We start from the raw sequence: 17,767 nt of genomic DNA, 5'->3' as shown, positions 1-17,767 counted from the left end.
CAGTCTGCTGCTCTGTGCATTGCTTGGACACAGGAAGTTTTGCTGGGGCTGGAAGCCCAGGCCCGAAGGTCTGGCCTTTGTATTTTGGTCATGCAGCCATACCTTTTACCCCCACTGCCTTCCTTGGGAGCTACCTTGCTACTCAGGGACCATCAAACTGTTGTTCTTCCCAGACTTTGGGCAATCCCATCTCTCTCTTTCCTTCTCCTGTCTCCCTCCTAGAGGCACTCTCCTCTTTCAGACGGCTCTGCCACCTTCAGAGCACCTGGAATAATCTCAGTGAATTTAGAATTCTACACAAGACTGTAAGAGAGGATGAACTTGGCCAGGTGCGCTGGCTCATGCCTCTAATCTCTGAACTTTGGGAGGCCAAGGAGGGTGCATCACCTGAGGTCAGGAGTTTGAGACCAGCCTGGCCAACATGTTGAAACCCTGTCTCTACTAAAAATACAAAAAATTAGCCGAGCGTGGTGGCACACACCAATAATCCCAGCTACTCAGGAGGCTGAGGCAGGAGAATCACTTGAACCCGGGAGGCAGAGGTTGCAGTGAGCTGAGATTGCACCACTGCACTCCAGCCTGGGAGACAGAGCAAGACCAAAAAAAAAAAAAAAAAAAAAAGAATTCAAGCAGTGTCTACTCTTGGCTCTTTTATAATAATCTCTCTTGAGACAAAGGAGCACAAAATACAAATAATAGCTCACTGAATTTTCTTGCTATAAGCATGAGCTGCTGAATGGGCTTTGGAGCTCGGAGTTAAGAATTACAGTCTAGAGGAGGAAAGGGTATCTGGCCTATGAGATAGTTGAGCAGTTCTGGGGGACTTCTGGGAGGAAGCTGGGTACTTTCCATTTCTTGGAAATATGGGTGACTTAATTTTAATGCAAAATAATGTAATCTTCATTACTATTTTCCTTCCCTCTGGGTCTGAGGCTTCTGGGCATCCCATCTGGACTTGCAAGCCCATGCAGAAGATGGAACAGAAACGATTTATGATAGAGAATGTGTCTTTTTGGACAGTAATGGGAAATTACTGCTCAGGGAAAAACAAAGGTAGTCTGGTGGCTTTTTTGTTCTGTTTTTGTTTTTTTGGGACAGGGTCTCACTTTGTCACCCAGGCTGGAGTGCAGTGGTGCCATCCTGGCTCACTGCAGCCTTGACCTCCCAGGTTCAAGCAATTCTCCCACCTTAGCCCCACAAGTAGCTGGGATTATAGGCACATGCCACCATGCCTGGCTAATTTTTGTATTTTTTGTGGAGACAGCGTTTCGCCATGTTGTCCAGGCTGGTCTCAGACTCCAGAGCTCAAGCGATCTGCCTGGTCTGGCGGCTATTGCGACTATGTAAGATGCACCTTTTACAGACTAAGTTACATCTAATATGAAGAATTGGCTGGGGTTTTGCCTCTGAACCAGCTCTTACATACTGAAAAAAAAGTCCCATTGATTTATATCGAGTGGCTTAGACCAGGGGTCCCCAACTGCCGGGCCGTGGACCTGTATGGGTCAGTGGCCTGTTAGGAAACAAGCCACACAGCAGCAGGTGAGCAGCAGGCATTACAGCCCAAGCTTTGCCTCCTATCAGATCAGCAGTGGGATTAGATTCTCATAGAGGCAGAAACCCCATAGTGAACTACGCAAATGAGGGATCTAGGTGGCTTGCTCCTTACGAGAATCTAACTAATAATGCCTGATGATCTGAGGTGGAATAGTTTCATCCTGAACCCTACCCAACCCTCTTTACCCCTTCCATGCTTTCCATGAAACCATGAACCATGAAACCAGTCCCTGGTGCCAAAAAGATTGGGGACTGCTGGCTTAGACTACCCTCTCTTCACACTGAATGTGTTCGTGTGTATCTGTATGTAACAGGAGGGAATATGGACAGAGGAGGCGAACGAGTAATATTTCTGGCTGTTCAGTAATTTAGAGACATATAAACAGTTGTGTCCACCAGGGACCTCAGTGTTCTTCAGTATCATGACTCACATTTCAGAGGAACTGCTCAATTTGATTCATGGCCTTTAACTATACTTGACTTATGAATTGTTCTTAAAAGTTGTATTCATTGCCTATTAATCCAACAGATATTCGGTGAGCACTTGCTGTCTGGGGGATACCCAGTCATTGCTCCAGACAGTGAGGGCGTCTCACCCAGAAGCAGCTTTGCCATTTCTCACCCAGCCTCTGCTTTTGTTTGGCTTGGGGCAGGGAAAAGCAGGTTGGGAAATATACAACCTTGATTCATGGAAGAAAGATTCTAAATCTGGTACTTCTTAAAGGCACTTCAGCAACCATCTTACTTGTTTGCTTAATAAGATAAGTTGGGCTTACCCTGTTTGCTCTGTTTGCTCTTCCTGGCCTGGTCTCATCCTGAGATTATGGCAACATCTTCCTAGCTTGGTTTCCTACCTTCAGCCTTTGCTCTGCTTCCAAATGTACTGGTAATAGTTAGACTGTTCTTTTCTTTCTTCCTCCTCACAACATACCCATGCTTACAAACCTACTGTAGCTCTTTGGGGTGCCTGGTTTTGGAGGCTGTGTGCAATCTGATAACACCTTAGTAAGAATATGCATTCCTACAGCTGATACAGTACTTACTGTGTGCTGGAAACTGTTCTAAGTGGTCTACATACATGACTTATTTAGTACTCCAAATGGCCTTATGAAGGTGGGAGCAATTATCGTTCCCATTTCCCAGACAAGGAAATAGAGGCACAGAGAGCTTAAGGCATTTGCCCAAGGTCACACAGCTGCTAAGTGATGCTATTCTGGCCCTAGTGTCTCTTTCTTTCCTGCTTTCCCCATGCTGTCTCCGTAATACTTTCTCAGCACATGCCCCTCCCTTCATTTTGGCTGTCCAACTCTTCATATTGCCCCCTGTTCTCCTGCTGTTGAAAGGCTCAGATGAAGTCTCACTCCTCTACTAAGCCTCCTCCAGTTTATTCAATCATTTGAGCTCTTTTTGTACTCAGCCGCGAAGTAACTCAGTTTAAGATTAGTTGTTTCCCAGTTGTTTCCTGTGTTAGTTAACACTCTCCAATTGGTTGGAAGATCTTTGACCAAGGGCTAGCTGTATGGCCTAGGTCCAAGCCTAACACCCAGTAAATATGTCTTTGGGAAACTGAGGCAGTTTTCTCCCATGACAATATGCGTTCTCCCTTCCTTCCATTCATTCTTCCTTATATTTGTGGAAGTCCTCTTTTTCCACAGTAAGTAAAGTAATTCCACTTTTATGTATTTTCACAGATGAGTCCACCAGATGAGGCTTGATCTAAGCCTATTAAATTAGATGGTAGACAAGAATGATTTGACTCATCTGTATGTCCACAGTCCCTAGAGTATATAGTGTAGCACAGAGCAGGGACACAGTAAACAAATACCTGATCTGTGAGCAATAGATTACTAAGTTGTGCCTCTGCTGGTGTTTCAGTTTTTCAGAGTATTTGTTTGCTTAGTTAACAAATGTATCTGCTTTCTTCCCCTGGGATTGCTAGAAAATTTGTCCAGGGTGAAGCAGTAAAATGTGCTTACATTTCCTCTTTGGTTTTCCAGGCTAATTGTTGGTGAACTTTATTTAACACTCTTGCTATATACTAAGAGTCTCTATGGAGCAGAGCAGCTTTCAGTTAACTTGGCAAATCATTACAAGAGAGAACAGAAGGGTCAGCATAAGCACTCTCTACTAATTAGTTGATAATTGATGTACAATAGCTGACGGATGGGACTTTAGAATATAAACTCCGGGAATAATGCTTAATTTATCTTTGCATCCTTATGAAGTGGCTCAGAACTGTGGGTTCTTAATATCATCTTATTGGGAGTGCCCAGTGGTGGGGAGCAAGATTGAGGCTTCATGCACAGGACTCCAGGGCACTGAGTGGTACAGAAAGGAATATGATACATTTTAATCTCTTGGGTATAAATGTGATTCCATTTAACACAGGGATAAATTGCAGTGAGTAATGCTGGTGATTCCATACTTGGTGGACAGCATTCCTGAATGCTGACTAAGGTTGGAAGAATGCTGGTATGAAAGTTACATTCTTTGTGGGATAAACATGGAAGATTCAAGCTGAACTCCTGCAGACAAGGTGGTGGGAGATTGCATGATTCATGTGAATCTCCCTGGGTTCAGACTTGACCTATTTATTGGCTGTCTTTGTAATGACGTCACCAAATAGACCCCCCTCTCCCATTTAAATGTGATCACCTAAATCTTTAGCAACTAGTTATAAGATCCTTACTCTAACTTGCTTCATAACCATTGCTTTCTTATTTTGTCATTTACCACCCTGTGGCTGCTCTGCTGGCTGTGCAGCTGGTTCGTGTGCTTCTCCAGCCTTTCTCCCCATCTCTTCCAGATTAATCTTGGGTGAACTCTGCTTCTAATGGGATGCGCCTCTACCTACAGCACAAGGTCCCAGATGCACATCAACTGACTAGTTATATCAGCATCATTTGCTTTAGTTGGTTTGCAGTGGAACTTAGGGATTTGCATTTGAGAAGCTTCCCTGGTGATGCTAATATGTAGCCAGGTTTGAACCACTGTTGGATAAGTAATGTCCAGTTTTTAAATCAGTTCTTCAGGGGTGACTGAACCAACCCTCTAAGCTCTGTCTCCTCCCTTTCTCCTCTTGTAGGCAGCCCTAGCTCATCTTTATTTCTCCAGGATGCATTGTGCCTCCTCCCTTTCATTTCTGTGTCTACACCCTACTACTTCCTTCTCATTTGTGTGCTCATTCTTCCTTCATGTTTTAGCTGATTGTTTTCTAAAGGGTATTCCTTAGAATGCCAGTCTTAGGTGAGTCTCTTGGGAAAACCTCCCTAAACAAATGTACTTTAAATATTATTTGGTCTTCTGGGAGATTTATCACATACATTTACATTTGTAAAGGCTCTGAGAAGACTTACATTAAAAATTTAACTTTGTTGTATTAGGGGTTCTCAAAGTTACTGGACCCTGGACATCTCCATGAGGCTGCCTTAATAGTCATTTAACGTCTTTGGACATCCTGAAGGACTTTGGGAAATGTGTCTGTAGTTCATACTCTTCTTCTTTCGTAAATTACCCAGTACAAAGGAATTGGCCTGCTCCTCTGAGCTCCTGTCTCTGTGATTTAGCTTCATGCTTAATTCTGTACAGTCTAGCGACATTATCCAATTGTTCCTAGGCGAGCATATCTTATCTCTTCAGAGACTGTGAATGCCATGGAGGCAGGATGTTATATCTAGCATTCCTTACCTCCCATAGGTTTTGCACAGTTTTGAGCATTTGTCACAATTGCCAAATTGGATTGCTTTGTCCCTGAATGTAGGATAGGAGCCTGTTATTTCATTCTAAATGTCATCCTTTGGTGTTCACAGCCATTTAGCCATGCCTTACTGTATTTCAGAGTAATACACCACACATTCACATATATTCATTAAATTGTTACTGATGTATCTCAGCAGTGAAATATTACGAATTTGACAAAACACTACATAACAAGCCCAGGGTGTTTGTATGCAGGATGTTTCTAGCTCTAGGGAGGAGTATTCATGAAAGGTGAGGGAATTTGATGACCTGTGCTTACCTTCACTGACCTGTTTTTGCATAGCAGATGGGAGAGAAGGGTACCTGTTTCTTTCTGTGGTGAAAGAATATACTTTTCAAAGTTCTTTCATATACTTGATGTTTCTCCCATTTGAGAAAAGAGGAAAGTCTTGGATTGATACTATGCCTTGCCTAAGATTCTATTCTTTCTTTATTGGTGGGCACCTATGTTTCATTATAAGAATAAATGTGTTATAAGAATGTATATTCTTTATATATGTATTATAATAGAATTCTTATATTATAAAAAGAAATGTATATTAGATATGTTATTTCAGTATTAGTTTAGAGACATTATTCTTTGTCAAAACCGTCATAGTTTGATGACTTCTCTCAAGAATATAGGGGTCAATGTGTGCCTAACTCACATTGCCTTTAGAATTAGAACATACATACTCATATTTGAATGAATTTAGAGAAGAATGTGGGAGGATACACATTCGGCTGTTAGAGTTCATTACCTTAAGGGAATGATATATGTGGGGGGGGGGTGGTGGAATATGAGCTTTTTCTTTTTATAACTTTGCATTATTTGCCTTTTAAAGCACATGCACACATATACAAATACATATTATTTTTAAATTTAAAATAGCAATAAAGGTAATCCCAAATACAAGAGAGATAATGCTATCTAAATAGACAATTCTAGACAATGCTTTGACATGTGCTAAGCTCATAAACCTCAGGGATGAAATGTGTATGCCATAATTCCTCACATAATTTGGGGGTCTATGAGGAGACCCACAATAAATAATACATTTCTTTCCCACCAGAATCTCTCTTTTTTTCTGATAGAGGATGTGTTGGAAGGCATAACTTTGTGTGAGAGTCCAGTGGACCTGCTGACTGGACCGTAGGATTAGGCCATCTTATCTCCCTAGTCCAGGGCAGCTCTTTCAGGACAAGTCTCCTAGGTAAGGCATATACCATGTGGTAGGTAAGCTTCATGGTAGGTAAGCTTAGTCCCCAGAGGAAAACAAGAAGGGTTCCCTGAACTACTCATCCCCACTTAGTCTTTCTACGTTGGCAGAGAAGAGCTAGGGCGTACCGAGAGACAATTCCTTTCTTAAAAGATGGCTAGAAAGAAGTGTTCCCACCATTTTGCACACCTAAGTTAGGTATTCATTCTCCCCATTATGGCTCAATTTGCATTACTAAAAATATCATTCCATAATGTAATAATGACAATAACATTAACAAAAATTATAACTACTCTTTACTGAGCAGGCACATCATATATGTTGGGTCTCACTAATCCTTGAAGCAACCATGTAGGGTGTATAGTATTATTTGTCTTTTAGAGATGGAAGAAACTAAGACTAAGAGGTAAAATTACTCTGCTAAATGACCAAAGTTACATCCACAAGCTGGCTGTGGAGGCCAGCCCCCATTTCCCATGCAAAATCAAAATATTTTCCAATAGCATCTGGGACTTACTTGCTTTTGAAGGAGGTGTAAGACTCATTATTTTATATTAGGCATTAATTTCATTATTAAAGGAAGCCTTGCCAGTTAGGGATAGTTAGGTGCTTAGAACTGGAAATAATGGGAAACTTTGAGCCTCAAAGTTGCAAAAACTTCATTTGCAAATAATCTAAATTGGCTTTCAACTCTACTTCAACTGTATGTTGAATTTGTGCTTGCTAGGAAATAAAAGGGCCAGGCTTATATAAAACAGGTTTGCACAGTAAAAGGGTATGGTTGAAAGGTTTAAAAAAATATTCCTTTCAGTCTTTCTTGCCAGGTTTTGAAATTTTACTTATTTTCTATTGTATTATTGTTTTGTAGTAAAATGTTCTTGAGGTATTTTGCTAGTCACTGCCACCTTAGTTTGAAGTAATCATTCTTTTCTAAAATAGCTGAGAAAAAAGAGAAAATGGATATGAGGAACAAGAATGGCCTAAATAAAGTCTGGAGCCCGTTCAGGCGAGGACAGATGTATGCTGTGTGTATGTGTGTGTGTGTGTTTGTGTGTGTGTGTGTGTGTGTGTGTGTCTGTGTGTGTATGTGTGTGTAGAAGGTCTTGGGCTGGAAGGCATCAGCATGCTGTTTCTGGGCACTCAGGAGAAGAGATGCTAGAAACAATATCAGAAAGGTACCATACGAGAGACAAGTTCTTTGATAAAATATAAATAGAACTAACAGTGAATTTATTAAGTGCCAGGCACTATTACATATATTAGACTTTTTAATCCTCTAAACTGAGGTAACTGCTAGTGTTAACCTCATTGAGAGATCAGGACACTGAGGCACAGAGAGCTTAAGTAACTTGTCTAAGGTCACACAGCTAGGCAGTGGTGGAGCCAGGATGGAAATCTATGGCTCTTAACTACTGCGCTATGTACTGTTAACCTCTCACGTCTTTCCTTCCACCATCTTTTCCACTTTTCTGTCTGCTTTTAGTGCCCAAGTGTCGAGTGATATCCCAACCCTAGTTGGTGATATCCCATTCTTGAATGCCCACCTGAATGTGAGTCTCAAAACCTGTGTTTCCAATGCATGATCCTGGATTGGAAAACAATTGTTCTATAAGTAACATTTGAGTGTAGATGGTACATTACATACTACTACTATATCATTACTAAGTGTCTTGAATTCAATGATTGTATTATGGGTATATATTTAGCAATGAAAGACATGAAATCTGCAACTTATTCTTAAATATTTCAAAAATTAATACTCCTAATACAAAATAAGTTTATATAGAGAGATGGATAGATAGATAGAACATTAGATAAATTTGAAGCTCATCTTACTATTCTTGTGACTTTTCTGTAGCTTTAAAAATGTTTTCAAGGAAAAGTTAGGGAAGAAAACCAAACCCTGCTGCTTAGAGGCAGTGGGGCATATATTAATATTTACTAACCCTTTTAGTCCTCAGAACAACCTTATGAGTTAGGTATTATTACTGTCTCCATTTTATAACAGTACGCTGAGGCACAGGGACCTTAAAGACCTTAAGGACCTTCCAGCCAGTAAGAGTGGGAGGCAGGACTCAAACCCTAATACATATATTTCTGTTTCTGTAACACCTTGCGTGTATGTTAGGTTGAACCATATAGAAATTGCTCTTATATGATCATTTTAGACCTATTAAGAATATCTTTTTGTATGACCCAGCCTAGTAGCAGGGATCACCTCTTTTATAATGAATAGTTGGTTTGGTGTGCATCTTCATGGCTAGACTGTGGGCTCCATGGGGGACTGGGTTAATCTTGCTCACCATTTTCTCTGTGGACTGCCTGGCTAGTGGTTGGCATTTGATAAGAGTCAGATAAATGAACAATAACAATGTTACTGTTGGTTACTTCTCTCTGCTCTTCCCAAATATATTTCAGTTTTGTTCCCCCTGTATCTATGTCATTTTTAGAACCAGTGGATACACATAAATAATTCTGAATGATGCAGCCTCAGTAGTGATAATTGTGACATAATCAGCCATTTGACTTCAAGAGAACCCTTTTAACTAATGAAGACATTAATTAAAAACATGCCCTGCTAAGATGAACTGTAGGTTCAGAAATTTGAAAATGCAAAACGTTTGCATTCCCTACTAGCATACACTGATTTTGGCTAGAATGTATGTGGTACTCAGAATGCCATCCACTTAGGTACTCATTTGAGCAGTAAACACAGTTTTAAAATACATCGTGTAGTCTCTAAAAATAAGGAGTGTTTCAAAATGAAAACCAGTGCACAAGTTGTTGGCACATCTGGTAGTCAGAAAAGTTGTATGGTTTGTTTTCAGGAATAACAAGCTAAGGAACATTCAAACTTGGCCAACTGAAAACTTTTCTTCTGTGATGACACGTGGTGTTTTTTAAAAAAATTGGCTGTAGACTTAAAACAGAAAGAATATTGGAAATGAGAAGAGAATTAAACAGCATCATTTACCATCTTGTTTTGTGCAAGGAATTGTAAAGGCATGTTTTCTTTAGAAAGAGAATGGAGCAAAAAAGCAATGACAGGCATGTAACAATCATAGTATCAATAATAACAATAGTAGTTAACATCCATTAAGTACCTACTATGTGCTTGATAGTGTGCTGAGTCCTCTATGTATGTTGTTAATACTAGAGGCATAACAACCTTATGAAGTTGTATTAGTCTGCTCTCACATTGCTGTAAAGAAATACCCGACACAGGGTAATTTATAAAGAAAAGAGGTTTAATTGGCTCACAGTTCTGCAGGCTTAACAGGAAGCATAAGAGCATTTGGGGTGGCCTCAGGAAACTTTCAGTGATGGCAGAAGGTGAAGGTGAAGCAGTCACATCTTACATGGCCGGAGCAGGAGGAAGGGAGAGCCGTGGGCAGTGCCACACACTTTTATACAACCAGATCTCATGGGAACTCTTAACACGAGAATAGTACCAAAGGGACAGTGCAAAACCATTCATGAAGGCTCTATCTCGATGATCCAATCACCTCCCACCAGGCCCCACCTCCAAAATTGGGCATTACAATGGAACATGAGATTTGGGTGGGAACACAGATCCAAAGCATATTATCATACCCTGACCCCTCCCAAATCTCATGTCCTCACATTGCAAAATACAATCATCCCTTCTCAACAGTCCCCAGAGTCTTAACTCATTACAGCATTAACTCAAAAGTCCAAAGTCCAAAGACTCAGATCTGAGACAAGGCTAGTTCTTCCACCTATGAGCCTGTAAAATCAAAAAGCAAGTTAGTTGCTGCTAAGATACAATGGAGGTACAGGCATTGGGTAAACATTCCCATTCCAAAAGGGAGAAATTGCATAGGTCCTATGCAAGCCTCAAACCCCATAGGGCAGTCATTAAATCTTAAAACTCCCAACTAATCCCCTTTAATTCCTTGTTTCACATCCAGGCCACACTGGTGCAAGAGGTGGGCTCCTAAGGCCTTGGGCAGCTCTGCTTCTGAGGCTTTGCAGGGTGCAGCCCTGGCAGCTGTTTTCATGGGCTGGCATTAAGTACCTGTGGCTTTTCCAGGTGCAGGGTGCAAGCTGACAGTGCATCTACCATTTTGGGGTCTGGAAGATGGTGGCTGTCTTGTCACAGCTCTATTATGCAGTACTGCAGTGGGGACTCTGTGTGGAGGCTCCAACCCTACATTTCACCTCCACACCTCCCTAGTAGAGGTTCTCCATGTGGCCTCTACCCCTGCAGCAGGCTTATGCCTGGACATCCAGGCTTTCCCATACATCCTCTGAAATCTAGGCAGAAGCTCCCAAGCCTCAACTCTTGCATTTTGTGCACCTACAGGCTTAACACCATGTGGAAGCCACCAAGTCTATGGTTTGCACCCTCTGAAGCAGAGGCTTGAGCTGTACCTGGGCCCCTTTGAACCAAGACTGGAGCTAGAGCAGCTGGGATGCAGGGAGCACTCTTTGGAGGCTGTGCAGTGCAGCAGGGCCTGGACCATAAAATCATTCTTGCCTCCCTAGGCCTTTGGGCCTGTGATGAGAGGTGCTGCCAGAAAGTTCTCTGAAATGCTTTTGGGGCCTTCCCCCATTGTCTTGGCTGTCAGTACTTGCCTTGTCTTTGCTTATGCAAATTTCTGCAGCCTGCTTGAATTCCTCTCCTGAAAATGCTTTTTTCTTTTCTACCACATGGCCAGGCTGTAAATTTTGCAAACTTTTACACTCTGCTTCCCTTTTAAATATAATTTCCAGTTTCAGGTCATTTCTTTGCTCACATATATAAACACAGATTGTTAGAAACAGCCAGGCCACATCTTGAACTCTTTGCTGCTTAGAAATTTCTTCCTTCAGATACACTAAATCACTCTCAAATTCAAAGTTCCACAGATCACTAGAGCAAGGGCACAATGCCTACAACCTCATTGCTAATGCATAACAAAAGTGACCTTTGCTCCAGTTCCCAGCAAGTTCCTCATCTCCATCTGAGACCTCCTCAGCCTGGACTTCACTGTCTGTATCATTATCAGCATTTTGGTCACAATTCAGGCAGTCTCTAGGAAGTTCCAATATTTTCCACATCTTCCTGTCTTCTTCTGAGTCCTCCACACTCTTTCAACTTCTGTTCATTACCCAGTTCCAAAACTTCTTCCACATTTTCAGGTATCATGGCAATGCCCCACTCCTTGGTGTTAGTATGTTCTCGCATTGCTATAAAAAAATACCCGAGCCTGGCTAATTTATAAAGAAAAGTGGTTTAATTGGCTTATGGTTCTTAAGGCCTAACAGGAAGCATAGAAGCTTCTGGGAGTCCTCAGGAAACTTTCAATCATAGTGGAAGGCAAAGGGGAAACAGGCATGTGTTACATGGCTGGAGCAGGAGGAAGAGAGAGAGGGGGAGGTGCCACACACTTTGAAACATCCAGATCTCATGAGAACTCTATCATGAAAACAGCACCAAAGGGATGGTGCTAAACCATTTCTGAAGGATCCACCCCCATGATCCAATCACCTTCTACCAGACCCCACCTCCAAAACTGGGCATTACAGTTGAATGTGAGTTTTGGGTGGGGACACAGATCCAAACCGTATCAGAGGGAGGGTTAACTTTATTCCTGTTTTGCAGATGAGAAGACATAGACATGGAGAAATATAGCACAAAAATGTTAAGTAATTTGCCTAAATCCCCAAATAGCAGATCCCGAGCAAGCTGTCTCCAGAGCCCACACTCCAAGACACTGCACAATTCTGAGTAGTCTGGAGGTATAGGTGTTCATTATGCTTCTGGCATTATGAAAAAATTTAGATGGCTGTATTGAGCACAGTGGCTCTTGGTCACACTTGTTTGCCTGCATGTGTGAGACAGATGATGCTATTTTCCATTTACCAGAACATCCTCATAGTTGTACCACAAACATTTATGTGTTCCCAAGAAGTTCACCATTAATTTTCATGCTTCAAGGATACCATTTGTGATACCATTTGTGCTTAGATGGGGTTAAAGTTGACCAGTGATTGCTTCTTGGCCTTTTGGCTAAGATCAAGTGTAAAGCTGACCACTGAATTTGGGAGTAGGAGGTGGTATAGTAAGAATGTGGAGATATTAGGGAGATAATTAGCATTTCTTCACTACAAAGCAAGAAACAATGTGAATGTATGAATCCAGAGTAGAGAGTTACAGAGGCAGCCTTGACCAGTGTAAAATTCTGGCCCAGAAAGATAGATTTATAATTACTACCCCCACTGACTTCATATTCCATTCAGATCTAGTTAGCAATTCTGTGGCGAGGCATCAAAGGATTGACTTGGAGTTTTTTTGTTTTTGCTTTTTGAAAAATGGCTATGATGTTGCTTTTAATAGTAGTGGCTAGTAGCAATGGGACCCGGGGAGAGAATTCATATAGAGAATTCATTCATTCAGTCCTTATATACTGGACTAGGCATTCATTCTAATTTCACTGGATAGACTTTATTATGTAATGTGCGTTAGACCCTAGGTTAGGTGCTAAGGAAGTAGAGATGCCTCAAACAAGGACTTTCTCTGTAAACAGCAGTGAAGTATAAAAATGAGAGGATGGCAGGCACATACAGAGTCCAGTTCCCTGAAGTGCTGTGGGTGCTGAGGCACATGTGTGATGGCAGATGTGGACAAATGAAAGAAGCAGTGGTCAGATCTGCCTATCAGGTAGTGGAGGAGGAGGTCATATAGGAGGTGACCCTTGAATTGAGACCTTAAAGATGCAGAGGTGCTCACTAGGTGGATAAGTTAGGGTAAGGGCATTCCAGGTAGACAGAAGAGCATGAACAAGATAAGGGTTAAAATAAATGTTTCAGCAATCACATTAGTTTGTATTGGCTCTAAGGTGTGCATGTTTTTACATGACAACATCTCTGAAATCTGGACATCATGCACTAGTTGGACTGGCAGTTCATGTTCTTACTGGTACATAAAATAATGGTACACCTTACAATATGTGCCATTTTAGTTTTATGAAATTATCTATTAGTATGTTTTGCCATCAAGTAGTATTTCTTGGATGCTGTTCCAGCTGCTATGTCTTTGTTTTAGAGGTAGATAGGTATTAATACCTTTTAACTGAAGAGGAAATAGGCATGGAATGACTGAATTCCTTAGATAAATATGTGACATGAAATTTGACAGAATACTTGATATTTGATGTTGCTTTTAATAGTAGTGGCTAGTAGCAATGGGACCCGGGGAGGGAATTCATATAGAGAATTCATTCATTCAGTCCTTATATACTGGACTAGGCTATGAACCATCACATTGCCTTTTTTTTCAAGGTAAAAAGGGAGTTTGAAAATCTAATGCATGTAGCTTATTGAGATTTTTAAAGATATTGAATTTATGATGCATTACATAAAAGCGTACCTACTATTCTTGGTGTCAAGATGAAGCCCTGATAAAACAGTGCTTTATGACTTATGAAAACGGAATATCTGTAACTCATCTTTTAAGGCACAGAAGATGGATCAGATATAAACTGCAATGGGAGGGGTAAAGGAGAGGTTCTGGTTTATGTATCTGGGAAAGAAAATCAGAGAAATTTCTTTTGGAGCGAATAATCTTGGAAAGTGTACAAGGAAGAAACTAGGCATATCAGAGCCTAAATTTAAGCGCACAGGTGTCATCAGAATACACTCTAGTAGAATCAGTTTCTATTCTCTCTTTGAATCCCTGTGTGATTTTGTGCAGGTCAATTGCCACTTGGATTTTAGTGTCCCATAAGTCTGCACTAGACCAGGATTCCTGGCAGCTAATAATGCTGTGACTCCCCAGCATTTCTGAGATAGGGCTGCATTGATGGAAACAGTGATTGCTCCAATGTCTTGTTTGTTCTGTTGTTTGGAGGGCTCTTGGGAAGAATGTTACAAAAGATGACAAGTAAAGGCACTAAATCAATAGATTTAATTTTGGGGAAAACAAAACAGGAAATTATGAACCCCTACAGCTAAGAAAAGTGACAGTGACACTTTTCTTCCTACTTCGATCCCAAATATATCAGTGAAAAAGATGGGAAATATGCTGAGAAAAATGTAAAGCTTAATTTGTTAAAGACTGAGATCGTATATATTTTTGTTTGCTAGAGATGAAAATAGACTGTATAGTTACTGAGACTTGACCAGGTAGTTGACAAAAAAAAGTTTGAAAAAATGCATCCATGTAAAAAGAATGTCTAGAATGATTCAACTCATTATGATTTTTTAATAAATGAGTCATGGCAGTGTTTGCCTTTCTCAAAGTCTTTGCTTTTCACTTTTCCATAACGACAGAGACTCTTGTGGGTTCCTTTTTTTCTTTCCCCTTTGGGTATGTATCAGCTTTTACTACACTGATTGTTACTAATGAAAATGAAAAATCTATGTCCAATTTGGTTACCATGCTGTTTTTCAAATGAGCATTTTGTTTACAATTCTGTCATCCTGATTTTTTAAAAAATTGGGTAGATGTCCAATGACAATGTGTTGAGATGAGGAGAAAAAAGTCAAGAGCAGAGAGACACAGCCAGACTACATCCTTGTAAAGAGACTTTTTCAAAGTACAGATTTGGAATGAAGTAAACCAGTTAAACAGGTTTTTTCCAGTAGTGTCAACTTTCCTTGCTGGGTGATTCAAGATATTAGTTATTCTAGGAAAAAACTTGGTTTGATACAGGCAATCCCATCTACTTACCACCTTAATCCTTTAGGGAAGGATATTATAAAATATGATTTTTAGCATAACTAGACACTTATACATAGAAGGAGTAAAATTTAAGCACATTTTGTATGAGTGCTGATTATGGGAAGTTTTCTCTTACAGCATTATGGCTTTGTCATTAGAATTGGAGAAAGCTTTTTGCTATCACCAATATTAAAAAAAAATAAAGAAATGATCTGAGGACTGTCTCTAAAGATGGGTCCTGATATAAGCATGCACATGTCTGTGTTTACTGATTTCTGATGTAAGGGACATGAAAGCTAACCTGATTCATTTGTTTTTAGGGGCTCTTGGCTTTGGGCCTCAGTGCAAGTCCATTGGAAAAGGCAGCTGCAACAATCTAGTGGTCACCAGCAGTCCCATGATGGTTCAGCGACTGGGACCCATTTCACCTCCAGCAAGCCAGGTCTCTACAGCATGCAACCAGATCAGTCCTAGCTTACAGAGGGCAATGAATGCAGCCAACCTGAATATACCTCCTTCAGATACCAGGTCTCAAGTTAACTTTTTTTTCCCCTTTCTTTATGGTATAAACACACCCCATGAGTGTTTTCCCTCTCTTTCTGCATACACACACACACACACACAAATGCACACACACAAAAACACACACACACAAATACACACACTCATACACTTACACACTCAAGCAACTCTCTCTATTTGAGGTTTGTAGGGGAATATGTCTAAAACTAAGAATGGGCTATCATATCATCTTAATTGGGAGGAATGGTTTAATACCTACTGTCTTGTGATGTGAGTGAAATGAATACCTAATTTGAGATTGTGGGGCCTCAGTGACTGAAACACGGTGTGTAAATTTGTCAGTTTCTGGTGAAGCAGTCATATCATGGCCTAGCAAATTTGCATGGTCCATGTACACCTATCTTACCTGCCAGGTTTTCTATGAATATGATGCATAGTTTCCAGGCAGCTCTACAATCTGTTTTGTCCACCTGTGCATCCATCCAGCTACCCATCTACTTAAATATTTGTTAAGTACCTACTGTCTGTGTAATATAATAGTTGAAGTTTAGGGGCCTAGTAGAGAGAGTAACGATACAAAGCATACATTTTAAGACTTTCTGATGTGTCTGGAAAGGCATACTTTCGTGTTTGAGTTACATAACATTTCAACACAATGTCGATTAGGTTCCAGAGTAAGTAGGTACTATAAATGCCATGTATCTATCTCCAAAGGAGGGAATTGAATAGAAAAGGGAAATCACCCCCCAGACAAAGTTTTACCGCTCTCAGAGTTGATATTAGGTGGGAGGGGCATAAAACTAAAATACTGTGCAGTGTTTAAGGTCTATTTTTATGTTTGAAATAAATTATTTTATCGTCTGGAAGTTATTTTCTTGGAAAAACACAATCTATAGTTTCTGCTTCTTAGTTCTGGTTCTGCCATAACTATGGTCTTGCAAAGGAATTTTACTCTCTAAGCCCCTGCTTCCTCTTCTTTGGGATCGGTAACCTGCTATGTGCCTTGCAGTTCTGGGATCTTGTGTTTTCTTCCTTTCCTTCCTTCCAACCCCGTTCTCCCCTCTTGTATCTCTGTGCTGTCCCTCCTAGTCACTATTTGAGACTCTGAAATCATAGTTCCTGAATCATTTATTTATGCCTATTTTTTCATGAGATAGAAACTTGTTTTTCACCTGAGACTTTTTGTGATGGGAAGCTGCTGTCATTTTCCCATTGATGATTATGCCTTAAGGGACTCCTCAGACTTGCTGAGTGCTGCATGTAAAATGAACTGTGCTCATGCAGTGGGTGTCATTGGGAAGCCTTCAGCTTCCTTTCTGTGGCAAGTCCAGCCCATGCCTTGAAGGCAGAAGTCATAATTAATGGTGAAACTGACAGTAGTCAGGGCACAGACTGCTTAAGCCATGTATCTTATGCAGTCCCTTTTATGGGTCGGCCAGAGAGGGGTCATTATCTCATTGTTTTCTGGCATATTTGATTCCTCAGCATAATTTTATAACCTTAAAAGACAGAACCTTAATGGTTCACTGATAAGTGTTTTTGACTATATATTTATTATTTGAGTCCTTCTATGGAATTTTTTTTTTTTCAGGATGAGCAAAGAAACAGGAATTGGGAATTGGCTTGGTGAAATATGGAACTTACTTTTAGCAATTTGGAATGGTTGCATTTATTTGTGAGCCTTGGTTTGTGTATTTCATCAATGGAGAGAAAGAATAAGGGGCAACAGTTCAATAAGAGGCAAAGTTCAACATTTTACTAGAGATAAAGAGAAGATGGAGAGAGAATCAGCTTAGTGTTTTATACGTTGGGGGCACGCTGGGAGTGGATGGAAGTGGAAAAGGAAGCATGAACTGTCCAGTTTGAGAGATGCTGCCCTATGAAAAGCTGCAAAATGTATTGTTTTTCCTGATTATATAATTCTTATTCACTGCAGAAAATGCGGAAAACATGGAAAAGTACCAAGCACTAAATGACAGTCATCCTGAATTCTATCCGCAGAGACAACCATGGGTGGAATTTTGATATACATCCTTCTAGCTATATTGAAACATATACAATA

At 40.6% G+C, this 17,767-nt stretch overlaps 1 protein-coding gene across 2 annotated transcripts in view; it reads left to right on the top strand.

The window, feature by feature from the left end:
* The window catches only part of GLIS3 (GLIS family zinc finger 3), a 489,017-nt gene that overhangs the window by 150,978 nt on the left and 320,272 nt on the right, over positions 1-17,767 (top strand). For both annotated transcript variants that reach the window (XM_011988357.1, XM_011988358.1), the window contains one exon: positions 15,504-15,711. In XM_011988357.1, coding sequence (XP_011843747.1) covers positions 15,504-15,711 — 208 coding nt within the window. The remainder of the gene's footprint in view (positions 1-15,503; positions 15,712-17,767) is intronic.

Source organism: Mandrillus leucophaeus, unplaced genomic scaffold, assembly GCF_000951045.1.
Source record: "Mandrillus leucophaeus isolate KB7577 unplaced genomic scaffold, Mleu.le_1.0 Scaffold329, whole genome shotgun sequence".
Taxonomy (NCBI): domain Eukaryota; kingdom Metazoa; phylum Chordata; class Mammalia; order Primates; family Cercopithecidae; genus Mandrillus; species Mandrillus leucophaeus.
This window is presented reverse-complemented; position numbering and strand designations above follow the sequence as displayed.